General features: G+C 41.0%; 1 protein-coding gene across 4 annotated transcripts in view; it reads right to left on the bottom strand.

Moving 5' to 3' along the window:
• Positions 1 to 1,677: 1,677 nt before the first annotated feature.
• The window catches only part of LOC125738035 (plasma membrane calcium-transporting ATPase 1-like), a 43,427-nt gene continuing 28,152 nt past the window's right edge, over positions 1,678 to 16,952 (bottom strand). Inside the window, exons 16-21 of one of the 4 annotated variants that reach the window (XM_049006516.1) lie at positions 13,559 to 13,772; positions 13,053 to 13,264; positions 12,562 to 12,669; positions 6,703 to 6,876; positions 6,177 to 6,278; positions 1,678 to 3,650 (exon numbers count right to left, since the gene is read on the bottom strand). In XM_049006516.1, coding sequence (XP_048862473.1) covers positions 3,336 to 3,650; positions 6,177 to 6,278; positions 6,703 to 6,876; positions 12,562 to 12,669; positions 13,053 to 13,264; positions 13,559 to 13,772 — 1,125 coding nt within the window. In that variant the 3' untranslated portion in view covers positions 1,678 to 3,335. Of the gene's footprint in view, positions 3,651 to 6,147; positions 6,279 to 6,702; positions 6,877 to 12,087; positions 12,187 to 12,561; positions 12,670 to 13,052; positions 13,265 to 13,558; positions 13,773 to 16,952 lie in introns of those variants that run through there. The other 3 variants (XM_049006518.1, XM_049006517.1, XM_049006519.1) reach the window with 3 other exon arrangements.

Below are 16,952 nucleotides of genomic sequence, written 5' to 3' on the forward strand. Positions count from 1 at the left end.
CTGTTACAGTATGATGACAGACCTCTCAAAAGAAAGCGGCAGTGGGTATATTTGGACTGTAATTATTCTGTAGGTATCCTACACCACCAACAGCAACATTTCCTGTCTCTCTGTAATCAGGTTAGTCTAATTTCAGATTTAGTATTGTATATGGCTGGCCTTTTTTGTGCCACCGCTAAGTGACACTGCTTCAGTTTTGGTGAAACAAAATGAATTAGATCCCACGTCACCACCTGTATAATGTTCCTGAGAAGTTTGAAAAACATCCGTCGCAAGATTAAGTGTCTTCTGCAGCTGCCATTTCCTTTTGCTGCCATATAGTTCTGCTGCTTCAATTTTGGGGTGATTTGTCTCCAAGTAAAATCAGGTATAGAGCACCACCCATATAATTTTATTGTAAGGTTGGTAATAAGATATATCAAATACTTTTTAACTATATATTAAATACTTTTTTTTTCATATTCACCATGTCAAGTGTTGTCTGTCATCCTTTTTGCTGCTACTAAGTACCTTGCTTCAGTTTTGTGGCTGTTGTCTCAAAATTTGATCAACAAAGGCAGTTCTGCACATTCATACTTTCAGATTTGTGAAAATGATCAGTCAAATACTTTCTGAGTTGTGTTATCAAATGTCAAAACTGCTATTTTCTGTGTGGTGAGCTTCAGTTTTGGTGCAATTTCAAAATATCAGTTTCTGATCTTCATGTGTCTGCAAATTTTGTAAAAGATCCATCAAAACTTCGAGTTATCGCACTAACAAGAAAGTGCCTGTGACAGTGATGGATTCGGCCCAATACCTTACATATTCCCGGTCCTGAGAAACTATTTTGGCATTGGCAAGCTTGTACGTCTTTACCCACCAGTGCTACATGAAAATGAGGCTAATATAATACAAGGATTTGCAGATAACATTAACCAAATCTAACACCAATATGCACTGTTGTTGGGTTTTGAATCGCACCTTTTCTCTGCATGTGTTCCTATGTCCTTCCTTTCTCTCACAGGTTTACACTCGGTACTCTGGTTTCCAAAATTAGGCTAACTGCTTTGTCTAAAGTGCCCATAGAATATGACTGTGTATGTGCACTGCGATGGATAGCATTTGGTCCAGTGTTCTCCTCCCCTTTGCTGCCTGGGTCAGGCTCTAGGCTCCTTTGAATCTCACCAGGATAAATGGATGGATGGAAGATAGATGAACAAACTGCAAGTCCACTTTTATATCTATCCAGAAGTTATTTGAGCATGTTCCATACTCTGTGTATATAAAAAGGATTTATCATATTAATGAAAATGTTAACAGCTAACATTTCAAACCAAACTTAGAATAAAAAAATATGAATAGCTGTCATTTGCTTACTGCCAAGGGGTTATCCGCAGTCATTTATTTTGAATAATGGGACGGCATAGATGTGTCGGGATTTTTTAATGATTGTTGTAGGAGAGAATACAGGTAGGTGTATGAAAATGATTTTGGGGTTCCTTACCCCAGGTGTTGGTATGCCCTCCATACAGTTCATTTTTATATTCTGAGTTGAGAACCACTGTTGTAACGCACCAATTGCATCATATTCATTACAAGGGTGTGTGTAGTTCTACAAGAGCAAGTCCTCTTTGCATAGATATCAGAAAAGCCAGAGTGTGTATGCTGTGGTACTGGTGCAAAACCATTCTTCTACAGTTAGGTTAAAAAAGCTACCTTTATTGTTATGTAGCTTATGCGAGAAAAGCTTGACTTTTTTTAACAACTGAAACACAATAACATTTACACTGTTTCAAACAAAGATTTTTCCATATGCTGAAAAATCCATTCCCACTGAAAGGGGAAAAAACTTGCAAGTTGGATTTTTTTAATTGTACAACAAAAATGAAATAGAAGTTGAATAATGAGTGCAGTTGAAATGCTGCAAGAATAAAAACAATCCTTATGGTCACAGCTGTCCAGTTTCCAGTGTTTACTCCGCATGGATTGGAAATCAAAAGGAAAAAAGGCAAAGGAACATAGCTGCTGATTATCAATATGCAGCAGGATGTCTGAGCATTTGTAGGTTTTTTTTTGTGTATAGATGATGCTCCTTAGATGGTTCTGAATTTCCCAGAGGGAATGAATAAAGTATCTATTATTATTATTTTAGTATTATTGTTATTATTATTATTATTATTAAAAAGACAACACTGTTCAAATTAATTTCCACTGGTAAAAAGAAAAGCAGTTCTTGTTCAAAGTTTTGTATTGAATTCCCCTATACTGACCATAGTGATTAAAAAAAAAGGCTTTCATATTTCTTGAACTTTTGTGTGCAGAAAATTAAGAATAGGAATTTTGAAGTATTTTAAGGATTGTATCTTAGCTCTTAATCAAGAAATGGTTGTCCCCATATCTGTCGAAATATCACTAAGCCATAGTTCACTGGAAGACATTTTATAAAACACACAGATGCAGTCTTGCTGCATAATGACACCAAATCTGCTGATGTCTTCTTTTAATTTTCAGTACAGTCCTTAGACATGCTCAGTGAATACTGGAAGATGGACAGTGAACCATTTCCTTTCTTCAAGTAACGCTTCCGATAACCATGGTAGTGTCTACAACCAGTCTAACCTTTGTGATAGGGGTCCCGTCGTATACTTTGTGTACGCTACTCAGTTTAAGAGAACCCTACTATCACTGGCCATTACCTCCACTCATGCATCTCCACGGAATCAAAGTATGACAAGCATCCCATAACATTCTTAATTCTCTAAAAGCAAACTCCGAGGTGTTGTCAAAGCAGAGCATCCCCATCATAATTGTGTCTGTGGCCCTTGTTTATTAATACCATCACCCTTTTGATACTTGGATGCATTTAACAGTATATGTAACTAGAAAAAAGGGCAACACGATTCTGCTTTTACAAGCCCTTTATAAAACAGCAATACAAAATATGAGCTATGCTTCCCCTTTATTTTTTTCAGCATCTTCCTCTCCTGGAACCTCTTAGCTATAAATTTAAGCATAAAGTACCTATAAACCTTGTAAACAACTGCTATCTTGAATTATGTATTACCGTATCAGCCATTATAGAAGAAGAAAAAGTCCAAATACAGTCGTCCAGATGAATAGCTTCACTGAACACAGTCCAGGTGCAAGATGGATATTTCCCCTTTTTTGTTTTTTTACTTACTTTTTATCCATGTTTAAGTTCTTGCAGCTCTCCTTTTTATTCACTTGACAATAAAGAGAGGTTTTAGCAGAGAACATGCTAGCCTTCAAATTGGTCAACAGGCTCACAGAGGCCCCCTACTGGTGCACTAAGTATGGGGATATTGGCTTCAGGCACCCAGGGTTTGGGGAACCAATCACAGAGTGGTCTCCAGGCTATGCAAGGGAATTTCTGGAGCTGAGGGCCTTGACTTGTTGCTCTCCAGAAACAGATGGACACCACTATCCACTGCATTATTATTTTTGTTAAGTGAGGGGAGGGCACAGGCTATGGAGTTGCGTTTGGTGGGGAGTTGATCCTCTGCATCCGTGTCATCAATTAAGGGCACGTGGGGCTGGGAGTCCTCCATCCAAAACTCTGGGGGGGTCATGAAGTTGTGGATGGAAGTGAGAGACTGGGACTTTTCCAGATAGGGGGAGAGTGAGTCCCGGAAGGCATTGACCACTCGAATCTGTGGAAGGGGGCAGAAACGAAAGATTAAAGTCTGCCTTGACTGCATGCTAATGCTAAAACGAAGGCCACTGCAGTGAGTCTAGACATCAAACTGCCCAGAAACATGCTGTCTGCACAAGGACGAAAGGAGCTTGAGAGAACTACCAGCTTAAAGCTATTTTCTAAATATGATGCCAGACAAGTACAATGATTTATGTTCTTGCATAATCAGGAACCTGAAGTGGAATGTTGATGGTGGAAAAAATAGAAGATAGATAGAAAATAGAAGAATATAGGATATACTGGAAAATTCAGCACCAAAACAGATGTTTTCCAAGTGAGGACAATGCTGTTGCCTCCAAAGTTATGGATTCGAATCCTGCCCCCACTGTTGGCACGTTCTGTCCACGTCGAGTGGTTTTATGCTTATAAAATTATCCAATAAAACAGTGTGTTAGACTGGAATCCTGTCCAGTCACTCTGCCCTCTGCTGCCTGAGACAGCCTCCAGGCCCCCAGCTCACTAGGTAAGTGAGTGATAGATGCATGTACTTTTAAAAAATTTATAATCAATTCAGAAAGAGTTGCTAAGAAAAAAAAGTATTCCATGATTTTGGGCCTTGTCAATAAATAGGTAAACCTGTACAGGTTATAGAAAATGATCATTCAAATAACTAGACATGAATTTAACTTATATGAATGCATCAGTGCTTCATATTGCAGTTAACACAATAAGCTGAGTTCTGAGAGTTCTTGTCTACAATTATCAGAAAAAGTTTTCATTTGTACTTTAAGGGTACAATTACTTGTCACTGGGGCTATATCCTCAGGGGTCTGGCCATTGTACCCTAGCTATAAGTTAAATGTACCATTTAAGGTACAGAAATAAACTCTGAGGAACATTTTTGTATCATTGCAGGTACATTAATGTTGTTTATACCTTGTAGAACAAAACTATACCAGGGCAATACCCTTTCATGAGTGTATGGTTTTGCTGAAATATGTAAAAAAAAATGAAAATGAAACATATTACACTACTAAACACATATATTTTGTATTACAATGCAAGTTGGCTTGATATTAAAATCACCAATTAAATCCTCTAAATTTGACAAATGCTTGGCAATCTTTGTTGTTCTGTTTCGTGATGTGCAACACTTCAGAGAAACAAAATGTTCAACTATGCCATCCATCCATCCATTTTCCAAACCGCTTATCCTACTGGGTCGCGGAGGGTCCGGAGTCTATCCCGGAATCAATGGGCACGAGGCAGGGAACAACTCAGGATGGGGGGCCAGCCCATCGCAGGGCACACTCACACACCATTTACTTACACATGTACACCTACGGGCAATTTAGCAACTCCAATTAGCCTCAGCATGTCTTTGGACTGTGGGGGGGAAACCGGTCTTTTTTCCGAGGTTAAATTTTTCTTTCTGATAATAATTTCTTGACCAACATATCCATCAATGAGCATCTTAATTAAGGGAAAACATTGTCCATCCCAAACATTCTAAACACGCAGAGAGTAAAATAATATATTTAAAAGAGTTAACCCCCAAACAGTCTAAACAGACTAAAACACCATGGTAGTTTTGTTTCGACATAAAAATGTTAATTGTCTGACAAAATGAAACTGCAAATGTCAAAGGACAATAATAAAAAAGCATTTGTTATATAAGCTCTTTCTGAAATCATGAAATTTACACAGTATGTACACAGTATATTCTCTAGATTTTTTCATAATAAAAGTATTCAGATGATAAAAGAAGGTTAAGTTGTCCAACCTTCTAGTAAGTCTGTTTATTTCAGCTTTTTACATTTATGAAAATTTGAGATTATAATTATTAATTTAGCCCACTGGTCCCTGCTTGTCTGCATATAATGTAGTACTATAATATATAACATAAACTAAATTTTAATGTTTAGAGAAAATTCAGTTTTAAACATTTAAATTTTTTTATCATGTTATAGCTTCACTGTCATGTAAAAATTGTTAATCAAAAGCCAAAGTTGGATATTCACAGCCAGTGGGCTGAACACATCTTGTGTCATGTGGCCTGTATGAACTTAAAAATAATAATCCAGCAAGCCACAATTTTGGAATACAGACACAGTGATATGAAAAACTCTACTTAGTTTTTCCACTGGGGAAACACTACAGGAAACAGGAATGTAATTTCTGTGTACTATACTAATAACAAACCGCAACACATTTCCTTCCTGTTTATGCTTAAATTATCCCTACTGACCCCTGCTTTACAAGGTCAATGGGATTGTAGTGAGACTGTGATATTTTTAGGTAATATTAACACCACTCTTTAGTTAAGTCATGGGCCCGCATTAGAATGGTTGCATATAAATGAAACACAGAGTTCACAAATAAGAAAAGCTGTGTATAATTTTCACACATAAAGCTTGTTACAACCAAAAGTTTCAGTCTGAGTTTGGAAAAAAAAAAGCCACTTCATGCACCCACTCATGCCCGCTAGTACCCTCAGCAGCAAAGGGCCGTACTATATGTGCAGAGCTACAAAATCAGTTACGCTATTTGGTTTAGCTGGCACTGGACAGATGGTGCTGGACAGCTGGCGCCGTAGAGACCCCTGAAAGGACGTTCCACTCTGGAAAGCATTGATAATGTCCATCTGCAAGGAATCAGACCTCAAAAACAGGAAAGCCCAGAAAGTGTGTCTATAGAGCAAAGACAGTTGCATCAGTGTCTACAGGAATGTCAGATCACAATCTGTTTTTCAGTTTACATATTTTAAATTAAAGTATTTTAAGCCTAGCATTGAATATTTTAGCCCTGATGCCAGTCTTCCTTCAAAGATAAAAAAAATCAAGCCCCAGGTACACTTGACTTAACCCCTGATCTTTTCAATAGCAAGAAATTCCTCTGTTTCAGACAAACATCAATAATAATTCAGGCAGCCAAATGTAAGGACAATTCAGCTTACAACTTTTGCTGGGATTTAAAACAAACATTTTAAACAAAACTTAATTAATGAATATTGTAAAAAAAATGTTTCAAAGAACTTTTCTGCCGATGACAGCTATCTGACACTTTACCTGAGTCTGGATCCGGTTAAGGCCTCTGAACCAGAGAATCTGACCACGTCGTAGCTCCCTTTCTATATAGTCCATTTCATCCAGGTCATCCATGTCCTCATCATCTTGCATGTGAGTACCGTTGCCTGCTGGCTTCAGAAATGTAAGCCAACTTGTAGGAATAGAGGAGACAATCTGCCAGAGTAGGACAAACAACAAGTGCCAACAGACTGAAACAGCAGAAACACACAATAGACTATGCCAAACTGTCTACGAAACACTAATGAAATATCAAGCTTCTATACTTTTAGGAATGACAAATGAAAGGACTAAGTGCTCCAGTCGGTACCCCAACAAGCCTAGGTAACAGTTTTGGGAAATATAGCCCTCTTATGCTAAAACAATCTTTGCATGATAAAAACAAATATATAAATCAGTCTACCATTATTAAACACTAAAAATAGCAAATTTGGTTAAACTTACTGATCACATTTGCCTAGATTAATACAATGCAAAAGAAATTTACAGTGCTCACAGAAGGTCTTGCTTAATTCAATAATAATTCTGCAAATTTTTAATATTTTTTATAACAAAGTTTTATAACAAAAAAATAATTATTCATTTGTTTAAAAAAAGATTATATATCACATTAGAAACATGAGGAGTCCCTTCCAATGACATGCCACCTTATTGTAGTAGAGGGGTTTGTGTGCCTCTATGATTCTAAGAGCTATGTTGTTGGAAGCAATTGTCCCTGGTAGGGTCTCGCAAGGCAAACTGGTATTAAGTGATTGGCCAGACTAAGTGCGATTCACAAAGACTCCCATGACGATTACAATAAAGCACCATGTTACCACGCCTGGATTGGGGTGACAAAGACCTCACCCTGGAGCCAGACGTGGGGCAGGAGTTCGAGGCCAAGCACCTGGCCTGGCTGGGCATAGCTCGAAGAAATAACATTGGTTCGCTCTCCTGTGGGCCCACCACCTGCAGAAGGAGCCGTTGGGCTCGGGTGCAATGTAGAGTCAGGGGCCTCGACTATCCAGTCATCATGCTAAAGGCAGAGAGATACCAACGAGATATAGCCGAGCTCACCTCAACGCATGGGTTGGATTGTGGAATCAAACTCCTGGAGAGGCTAGACTCTATTCCACTCTGGACTTGCCCACAGAGAGAGGTGCCAGGCAGAGGTGGGTCTACTTATAGCCCCTCAATTCAGTGCCAGTGCATTAGAGTTCACCCTGGTAGACAAGAGGGTTACCTCCCTTTCACTTCAAATTGGGGGATGGGCTCTGACTATTGTCTGTGTGTTCATGCCAAACACCAGTTCGGAGTATCTGGCCTTCTTGGAGGGGATACTGGAAGGCGCTCCTTTGGGGCACTCCATTATTTTGCTGGGGGACTTTAATACTCATGTGGGTAATGCCAGTGAAACCTGGAGGGGTGTGATTGGAAGGAATGGCCTGTCTGATTGTAATCTGAGCGGAGTTTAGTTATTGGACTTCTGTGCTAATCACAGTTTGTCCAGAACGAGCATCATGTTCAAACATAAGGGTGTTCATAAGTGCACCTGGCTCCAGATCACCCTAGGCAGCAGTTTGATGATCAATTTTATAATTGTATTGTCGGATCTGTGTCTGCATCTTTTGGACAGTCAGGTGAAGAGAGCAGCTGATCACCACCTGGTAGTAAGTTGGATCCGATGGTGGGAGAAGATGAGGGATAGACCTGGTAGACCCAAAGACATGGTGAGGGTGTGCTGGAAGCGTCTGTTAGAGGGCCATGTCTGTGAGATCTTCAATTCACACCTCTGGTAAAACTTCCTGAGGGAGTCAGGGAACCTTGAGCCTGAATGGACCATGTTCGGGGACTCCATTGCTGAGGCGGCTGTGCAGAGCTGTGGCAGTACAGTGCCTTGAAAAAGTATTCATACCCCTTGAACTTTTTCACATTTTGTCACCTTACAACCGCAAACTTAAATGTTTCTTATTGAGATTTTATGTGATAGACCAACACAAAGAAGCACATAATTGTGAAGTGGAACAAAAAAGATACATGGTTTTCAAAAATGTAAGAAAATAAAAATCTGAAAAGTGTGCCGTGCATTTGTATTCCGCCGTCTGTATTCTGATACCCTTAAAAAAATCCAGTGCAATCAATTGTCTTCAGAATTCACCTAATTAGATGATAGAGTCCACCTGTGTGTAATTTAGTCTCATCATAAATACACCTGTTCTGTGCTGGCCTCAGTGGTTTGTTAGAGAACAGTAGTGAACCAACAATATCATGAAGACCAAAGAACTCGCTAGACAGGTCATAAATAAAGTTGTGGTGAGGTTTAAAGCAGGGTTAGGTTATAAAAAAACATCCCAAGCTCAATATCTCAAGGAGCACTGTTCAATCCATCATCCAAAAATGGAAAAAGTATGCTACAACTGCAAACCTACCAAGACATGGCCGTTCACCTAAACTGACAGACTGAGAAAGGAGAGCACTGGTCAGAGAAGCTGCCAAGAGGCTCATGGTCACTGGAGGAGCTGCAGAAATCCACAGCTCAGGTGGGAGAGTCTGTCCGCAGGACAACAATAAGTCGTGTACTCCACAAATCTGGCCTATATGGAAGAGTGGCAAGAAGAAAGCCATTGTTGAAGGAAAGACATAAGAAGTCCTGTTTGCAGTTTGCCACAAGCCATGTAGGGGACACAGCAAACATGTGGAAGAAGGTGCTCTGGTCAGATGAGACCAAAGTTGAACTGTTTGGCCTAAATGCAAAGCGACATGTGTGGCGGGAAAGTAACACTGCTCATCACTGTGAACACACCATCCCCACTGTAAAACATGGCGGTGGCAGCATCATGCTGTGGGGATGCTTTTCTTCAGCAGGGACAGGGAAGCTGGTCAGGGTTGATGGGAAGATGGATGGAGCTAAACACAGGACAATCCTGGATGAAAACCTGTTGGAGGCTGCAAAAGACTTGAGACTGGAAAGGAGATTCACCTTCCAACAAGACAATGACACTAAACATACAGCAACAGCCACAATGGAATGGTTCAGGTCAAAGAATATTCATGGGTTAAAATGGCCCAGTCAAAGTCCAGACTTAAATCCCATTGAGCATCTGTGGCAAGACTTGAAAATTGCTGCTCACAGGCACTCTCCATCCAGTCTGGCTGAGCTTAAGCTATTTTGCATTGATGAATGGGCAAAAATTCTAGATGTGCAAAGCTGGTAGAGACAGACCCCAAAAGACTTGCAGCTGTAATTACAGTGAAAGGTAGCTCTGCAAAGTATTGACACAGGGGGGCTGAATACAAATACACACCACACTTCTCAGATTTTTGAAAACCATGTACTGTTTTTGTTTTTGTTCCACTTCACAATTATCTGCTTCTTTGTGTTGGTCTGGCACATAAAATCTTAATAAAAACATTTAAGTTTGTGGTTGTAAGATGACAACATGTGAAAAAGTTCAAGGGGTATGAATACTTTTTCAAGGCACTGTGTCATGCCTTGCTCGTCCCATCCTCCCATGTGCCATGCCCCCTCACCTACCCCGTGTGGAATCCCTGTGTTTAATAGCTGTTTCTTGTTGCTGTTAATTAGTCCTGTGTATTTTTGTCCATGTTAGAGTATGTTTCCCTATTCCTGTCATTGACGCTGCATGTTTCCAGTGTCCTGTGATAGATTGACTCTTAATAAATCTCGCATTCCCCGATTCTCCGTCTCCCTGCTCCTGCTTCCCCAGTCCAAGTGTAACAGAAAGGTTGTTGGTGCCAGTCACAGTGGTAATCCCTGAACCCGGTGGTGGAACACTAGTGGTAAAGGGAGCTGACAGATAGAAGAAGGAGGCTTTCAAGGCTTGGTTAGCTTGTGGAACTCGTGAAGCAGCTAACAGGTACCAGCAAGTTAAGTGGGAAGCGGCTGTGGCAAACCGTCAGGTGACTCAGGAGGGAAAAGCAGGGCTTCTCCAAAGCCATTTACAGTAGGGATGAAGAACTGTCAACTCAGGAAATACTCAGGCGGTGGAAAGAATATTTTGAGGATCCCACCCATATAACTTCCTTGGAGGAAGTACATCTGGAAGACTCAGAGGGCAGAGATTCACCCAGAGTTCTTCAAAGCTCTGGATGTTGTGGGGCTGTCATGGCTAACAGACCTCTTCAACATTGCATGGTCATCAGGGACAGTGCCTTTGGATTGGCAGACTGGGGTAGTGGTCCCAATCTTTATGAAAGGGGACTGGTGTATGTGTTCCAACTTTAGAGTGTTCACATTCCTCAGCCTCCCTGGGAATGTCTATGCTGGGGTACTGGAGAGGAGGGTCCGTCCATTGGTCAAACCTCAGATCCAGGAAGAACAATGCGTATTCCATCCTGGTTGTGACCCTGGATCATCTCTTCACCTTCACAAGGATATTGAAGGGTTCATTGGAGTCTGTACAAATACTTTACATGTGTTTTGATAGACTTGGAAAAGGCATACAACTGTGTACCTCAGGGGGTCCTGAGGGGGTTGCTCCAGGAGTATGGAGTACTGGATCCATTGTTGCGGGCCATTAGGTCCCTGTACAAATGGATTGACAGTTTGGTTTGACTTACCAGCAGTAAGTTAGACTCTTTCCCAGTGGGTGGTGGACTTCATCAGAGCTGGCATTTGTCATAAATTCTGTTCATAGCTTTTATGGACAGAATTTCTAGGCATAGCTAAGGAGCGGAGGGGGTCCAGGTCGGTGGCCTCAGGATCATGTCTTTGTTTTTTGCAGATGATGTACTCCTGCATGCGTCATTAGACTGTGACCTGCAGAATGCACCGGCGTGGATTGTAAATGAGTGTGTGGCGGTCGGGATAAGGATCAGCACCTCTAAATCTGAGGCCATGGTTGTCAACCGGAAAAGGGTGGATTGCCTTCTTCTGGTGGGGGATGAGTTGCTGTCACAAGTGGATGAGTTTAAGTGTCTCGGAGTCTTGTTCACAAGTGAGGGAACAAGGGAGCGTGAGATCGACAGATGGATCAGTATAGCGTCGGCAGTAATGTGGATGCTGTTCTGTTCATGATGAATAGAGAGTTGAGTTGGAAGGCAAAGCTTTCAGTTTATCAGTCAATCTACATCCCTACCCTCACCTATGGTTATGAGCTCTGGATATTGACTGAAAGAATGAGGTCACTGATACAAGCAGTTGAAATGAGTTTCCTTCACAGGGTGGCTGGGCTGAGCCTTAGAGATGGTGAGGAGCTCAGACATTCGGGAGGGGTTCAAAATAGAGCTGCTGCTCCTCCACGTCAAAAGGAGCCAGTTAAGGTGGTTTGAGCATCTATGTAGGATGCTTCCTGGATAGCTCCGTGGGGAGGTGTTTCGGGTATGTCCAGCCGGGAGAAGGCCCTGGAACAGACCCAGGAAACGCTAGGGAGATTATCTCTCTCAGCATACCTGGGAATGCCTTGGTACTTGGTGGAGCTGGAGTAGGTGGCTGGTGAGAGGGAGGTCTGGGCATCTCAGCTTAGACTGCTGGCCCCACGATCCAACCCCAAATAAGCAGCAGAAAATGGATGGATGGATAGACATTAAAACAACCAATGGTTTAAAGTAAAACATTCATTTGAAGTAGCAATAAATTGAAACTCAAATTATGTTTCAAGACTTGACTTTCTGTGAGCACTGAATATTCAAGGAGGGAAAAAATTAGACTTATTTGTGATTTTTAAATGTCATAAAATCCATGTTTGCTGCTTGCATTAGAACAAAAATTAATTTATGGTACTTAGGTGGTTTACTGCTTCTAGTCTTTTGTGAAAGTTGCCCACAGCAGAAGACAAAACTCCTATACGGTGCAGTAGACAAAATATGATACTCTCAAGAGGCCGTTTATCAAGGACTCACCTGACCCCAGAGCAGACATCCCACCCCCAGGAAGATGCACCACAGCCATTGGTCAAAACTGAGACTTACACAGCTGAATGGCTTCCCTCCAAACTGAACGATCACAATCTGTGATGGGAAAACTGCAAAGTTAGTGTCCACTAGTAGGGAATACCATAATCCTTATTTTAGTCAGTAAGGCCTGAATAAATACCATGTTTCCATCCATATATACATCAATTCATTTTCCATTCCCTGAACCTATGCAGGATTAGGAGTGCTTTGAGCATATCCCAGGCACCATACTACACAAGATAGGGGAATACCCGAAGCTAAATGCTAGTCCATGTGTGACAATTTACATACGTCAGTTAGCCTACCTGCATGAGGACCTAGACAATACATGTTCAACGTGAGAAGAATGTGCAATCTTTACTCGGACACTGTCACCCACTGCCACACCAGAGCTAAACATCAAACAACTATCACAAATGGCATGTCCATGTCCTTACCTGGATGATGAATGTGCCCAGCACGATGGAGCAGAAAATGGCATTGCTGAATATGCCAGCGAACACATTGTGTTCACCATGGATCTTGCGGGCATTGATCTCATTGAACAGCTGCATCATGACAAATGTGTTGAATACTATGGTGTAGTGCTCGGAGGGGGGGGCGTGCAGTGGGGCGTTCCTGCCGCTGTCAATGTCGAACAACCGCTCACCTGTGGGAAAGTTGGCCAAGGACCAGACACCACACCTTCAGCAAATACCCGTGCAATGATCATAGGGATGGGGCTTTGAAACTCACAGCGGGTACGATTAAAGAAGAAGAAATCCCTCGAGGAATGGCATAAATTAGAATAGAAAAGTCATTAATGTGAAGTACGTGAATTGATATGGCATCAAGGCCCTGTGCATCTCAGTAAGAGTACAACCAACAGCTAGTGGACCTCACTGCATTATAGGCATTGGTTGAAATGTTTGACTTGTAAAGAACAAGTTTACTTGCAGCTTACCAGCAAACAGTAGGGTAAAGACAACTGTGAGCTGGTAGACTGCATGGCCCAGAATGTTCTTCATCATGGTGCGGGAGATGAGTGGTTTGTTGCGGCCATATGGTTTTCTGAGGAGCAACGACTCAGTGGGTGGCTCTGTGGCCAGGGCCAGGGAGGCAAAGGTATCCATGATCAGGTTAACCCACAACATCTGCACGGCTTTCAGGGGAGAGTCCTATCCACAAACAGACAAGAGATACATATAAACAGGCTGAGATACTGGAACACAGAAATGTAGAAAGGCCATTATCAAATTGAGGACACACAAGCAAACACACCCACCTTGATTTATATTTATATATGTTCATTCTGCAAATCCCTTTCTCCAAAACTACTCATAGGTCAAGCCATAATGTAGTCTTTCTGAGATATTGTTTTAAGTTCATTTTAGATACTAATTTTAGAGCTCTGTAAAATATAGTACTACAAAAGCCAAATCTCTGTGTGACTGTCTCTATTGGTTTTACACCATGTTACACTTACACTCCATACAGGATAGCAGCACCATACATTCCTTCTAAAAGTTTATAGGTAAATAAGGCAATGTCTACAACAGATTTCAATGCAGGTATGCAGGATAGGAAAGATAAGAGAAATTGTTGAATGTTTTAAAAGATATTTAGCATAAACACTGCTAGAAAGCCACATGAGTTGAACAGGCGAGCCATAACTTAAACTAAACTAGAAATAAAATTCATATCCCTAGCTAGTTTTGGGTTAGTTTACCATATTACATAAACTAGCAGTGCCATCCATCCATCCATCCATTTTCCAAACCGCTTATCCTACTGGGTCGTGGGGGGTCCGGAGCCTATCCTGGAAGCAATGGGCACGAGGCAGGGAACAACCCAGGATGGGGGGCCAGCCCATCGCAGGGCACATCTCACACACCATTCACTCACACATGCACTCCTATGGGCAATTTAGCAACTCCAATTAGCCTCAACATGTTTTTGGACTGTGGGGGGAAACCAGAGTACCCGGAGGAAACCCCACGACGACATGGGGAGAACATGCAAACTCCACACACATGGGACCCAGGCGGAGACTCGAACCTGGGTCCCAGAGGTGTGAGGCAACAGTGCTAACCACTGCACCACCATGCCACCCCCACTAGCAGTGCCAGAAATCATTCATTTAACTACATATACTACCATACTAACCAGACCAATGGTTAATGTTTATGCTATTGCTTGTGTATATAAAGCTTATTCTCATATATATCACAAAGTAATGCTCTTGCGACACCCCGGCACACGCTTCCACTTTACCCCAACCTACAGAACTGTCGTAAACATGGAAATGAGTTGCGTTGTGAACCTGCGGTCAATTACTTTTCCTCAAGGACCCAGACTGTGCGTCTCAATAAATTGAATTTGAAAACTGAAATTGAATTGGGAGAAGTGAATTTGTAAGTATAGAGCATCACATTTTCCAAGTATGAATAAATGCAGTTTTAAGTTATTGGAATTCAGATTCAAACTAATAAATTCAGATTCAGCTTTTTAATGTAACAACTGCAGATTCAAATATACACTATTCATATTTTGAGCTCTAAAAGCTGAAATCACTAATTTGCAGGATAATAAGGGCTGTATAGTTGAAAATGAAATTGATATAGTAAATGAATTTAATGATTATTTTACAAAGGTATTCACAGTAGAGAGCATGAGTAACTTACGACCATTAAGTATGAATACAGCATCGTCTTTAACCAATATATGTATAACTGAGGCTGATGTGGTACTAAGCCTAGCTAAGCTCAAAATAAATAAATCGCAGGGCCCTGATGGCATCTTACTTATAGTTTTAAAAGAGATGAGGGATATTATTAGCCAACCTTTAACTTTACTATTCCAGAAATCCTTATCTGCTGGTGTGGTACCTTCTGATTGGAAGCATGCTAATATAACACCCATATTCAAAAAAGGGGATAGAAGTAACCCAGCAAACTATAGGCCAATCAGTAACTAGCATTACTGGAAAAATAATTGAAGGTATATTCCAAGTGAAAATGGTAGATTACCTGGATACAAATAACATTCTGAGAGATAGCCAACATGGATTTAGGAGAGGTAGATCCTGTTTAACGAATTTACTTGAGTTCTTTGAGGAAGCTACAAGACAAATTGATTACAAAAAGGCCTAAGATGTGATATACTTAGATTTCCAGAAGGCCTTTGATGTCCCCCACAAATTGCTTTTGCTTAAGATCAAAGCTGAAAGGATTTCAGGAACTGTAGCAGCTTGGATTGAAAACTGGTTAACCGTCAGGAAGCAGCGAGTAGTTATTAGAGGCACAATGGCACAGTGGGCCTGTGTTTGTAGTGGGGTACCACAGGATTAAATTTTAGGACCACTACTGTTCCTAATTTACATTAATGATATTGACACCAATACATACAGTGAACTGGTTAAATTTGTAGATGTCACCAAGGGGGTTGGTGTAGCAGATACTGATCTAGCAGCAGAGAGGCTACAATGGGATCTTGATTTAATTAGCGAATGGGCCGATACCTGGCAGATGAAATTTAACATAGATAAATGTAAGGTAATCCATGAAGGGAGAAGAAATATAAAGTACAGATGTTTTATGGGTTACATTGAAATAAAGGTAGCTGATTACGAGAAACATCTGATGCTTCCATGCAGATGCTTGTATAATTTCTTGGTAAGACCCCAATAGAATATTGTGTGCAGGTTTGGTCACCATACCTTAAGAAGGACATTGCTGCCATGGAAAAGGTGTAACATAGGGCTACGAGAATGATTCCTGATCTTAGAGGAATGTCTTATGAGGAGAGGGTAGCTGAGCTGAATATGTTTAGCCTCGAGCAAAGGAGACTAAGGGGGGACATGATCCAGGTATATAAGATTCTAACAGGTCTGGATGCTGTTCAGCCAAATGGCTATTTCAATATTAGTTTAAATACTAGAACTCGTGGCCATAAGTGGAAATTAGTGGGAGAACATTATGAAACGAATTTGAAGAAGCACTTCTTTTCACAGCGTAATGTATGGAATAGTCTTCCTACTAGTGTAGCACAAGCTAAAACCCTGGATTCCTTTAAATCAGAGCTAGATAAGATTTTAACAACTCTGAGCTATTAGTTAAGTTCTCCCCAAACGAGCTTGATGGGCCGAATGGCCTCCTCTCGTTTGTAAATTTCTTATGTTCTTATATTCAGTTTCAAGTGGCACAAATATCAACCCATACTGGACTACTGTAATGTTTTATTATATATGTGCACACACCACCTATGAAATACAACGTATTCAGATCACAGCAACTTGAATTGTCAATACGAACAGGAAGTTTGAACACACAATGCCTGTTCTTCGTTCCTTGAACTGG

Source organism: Brienomyrus brachyistius, chromosome 3 (assembly GCF_023856365.1).
Source record: "Brienomyrus brachyistius isolate T26 chromosome 3, BBRACH_0.4, whole genome shotgun sequence".
NCBI lineage: Eukaryota > Metazoa > Chordata > Actinopteri > Osteoglossiformes > Mormyridae > Brienomyrus > Brienomyrus brachyistius.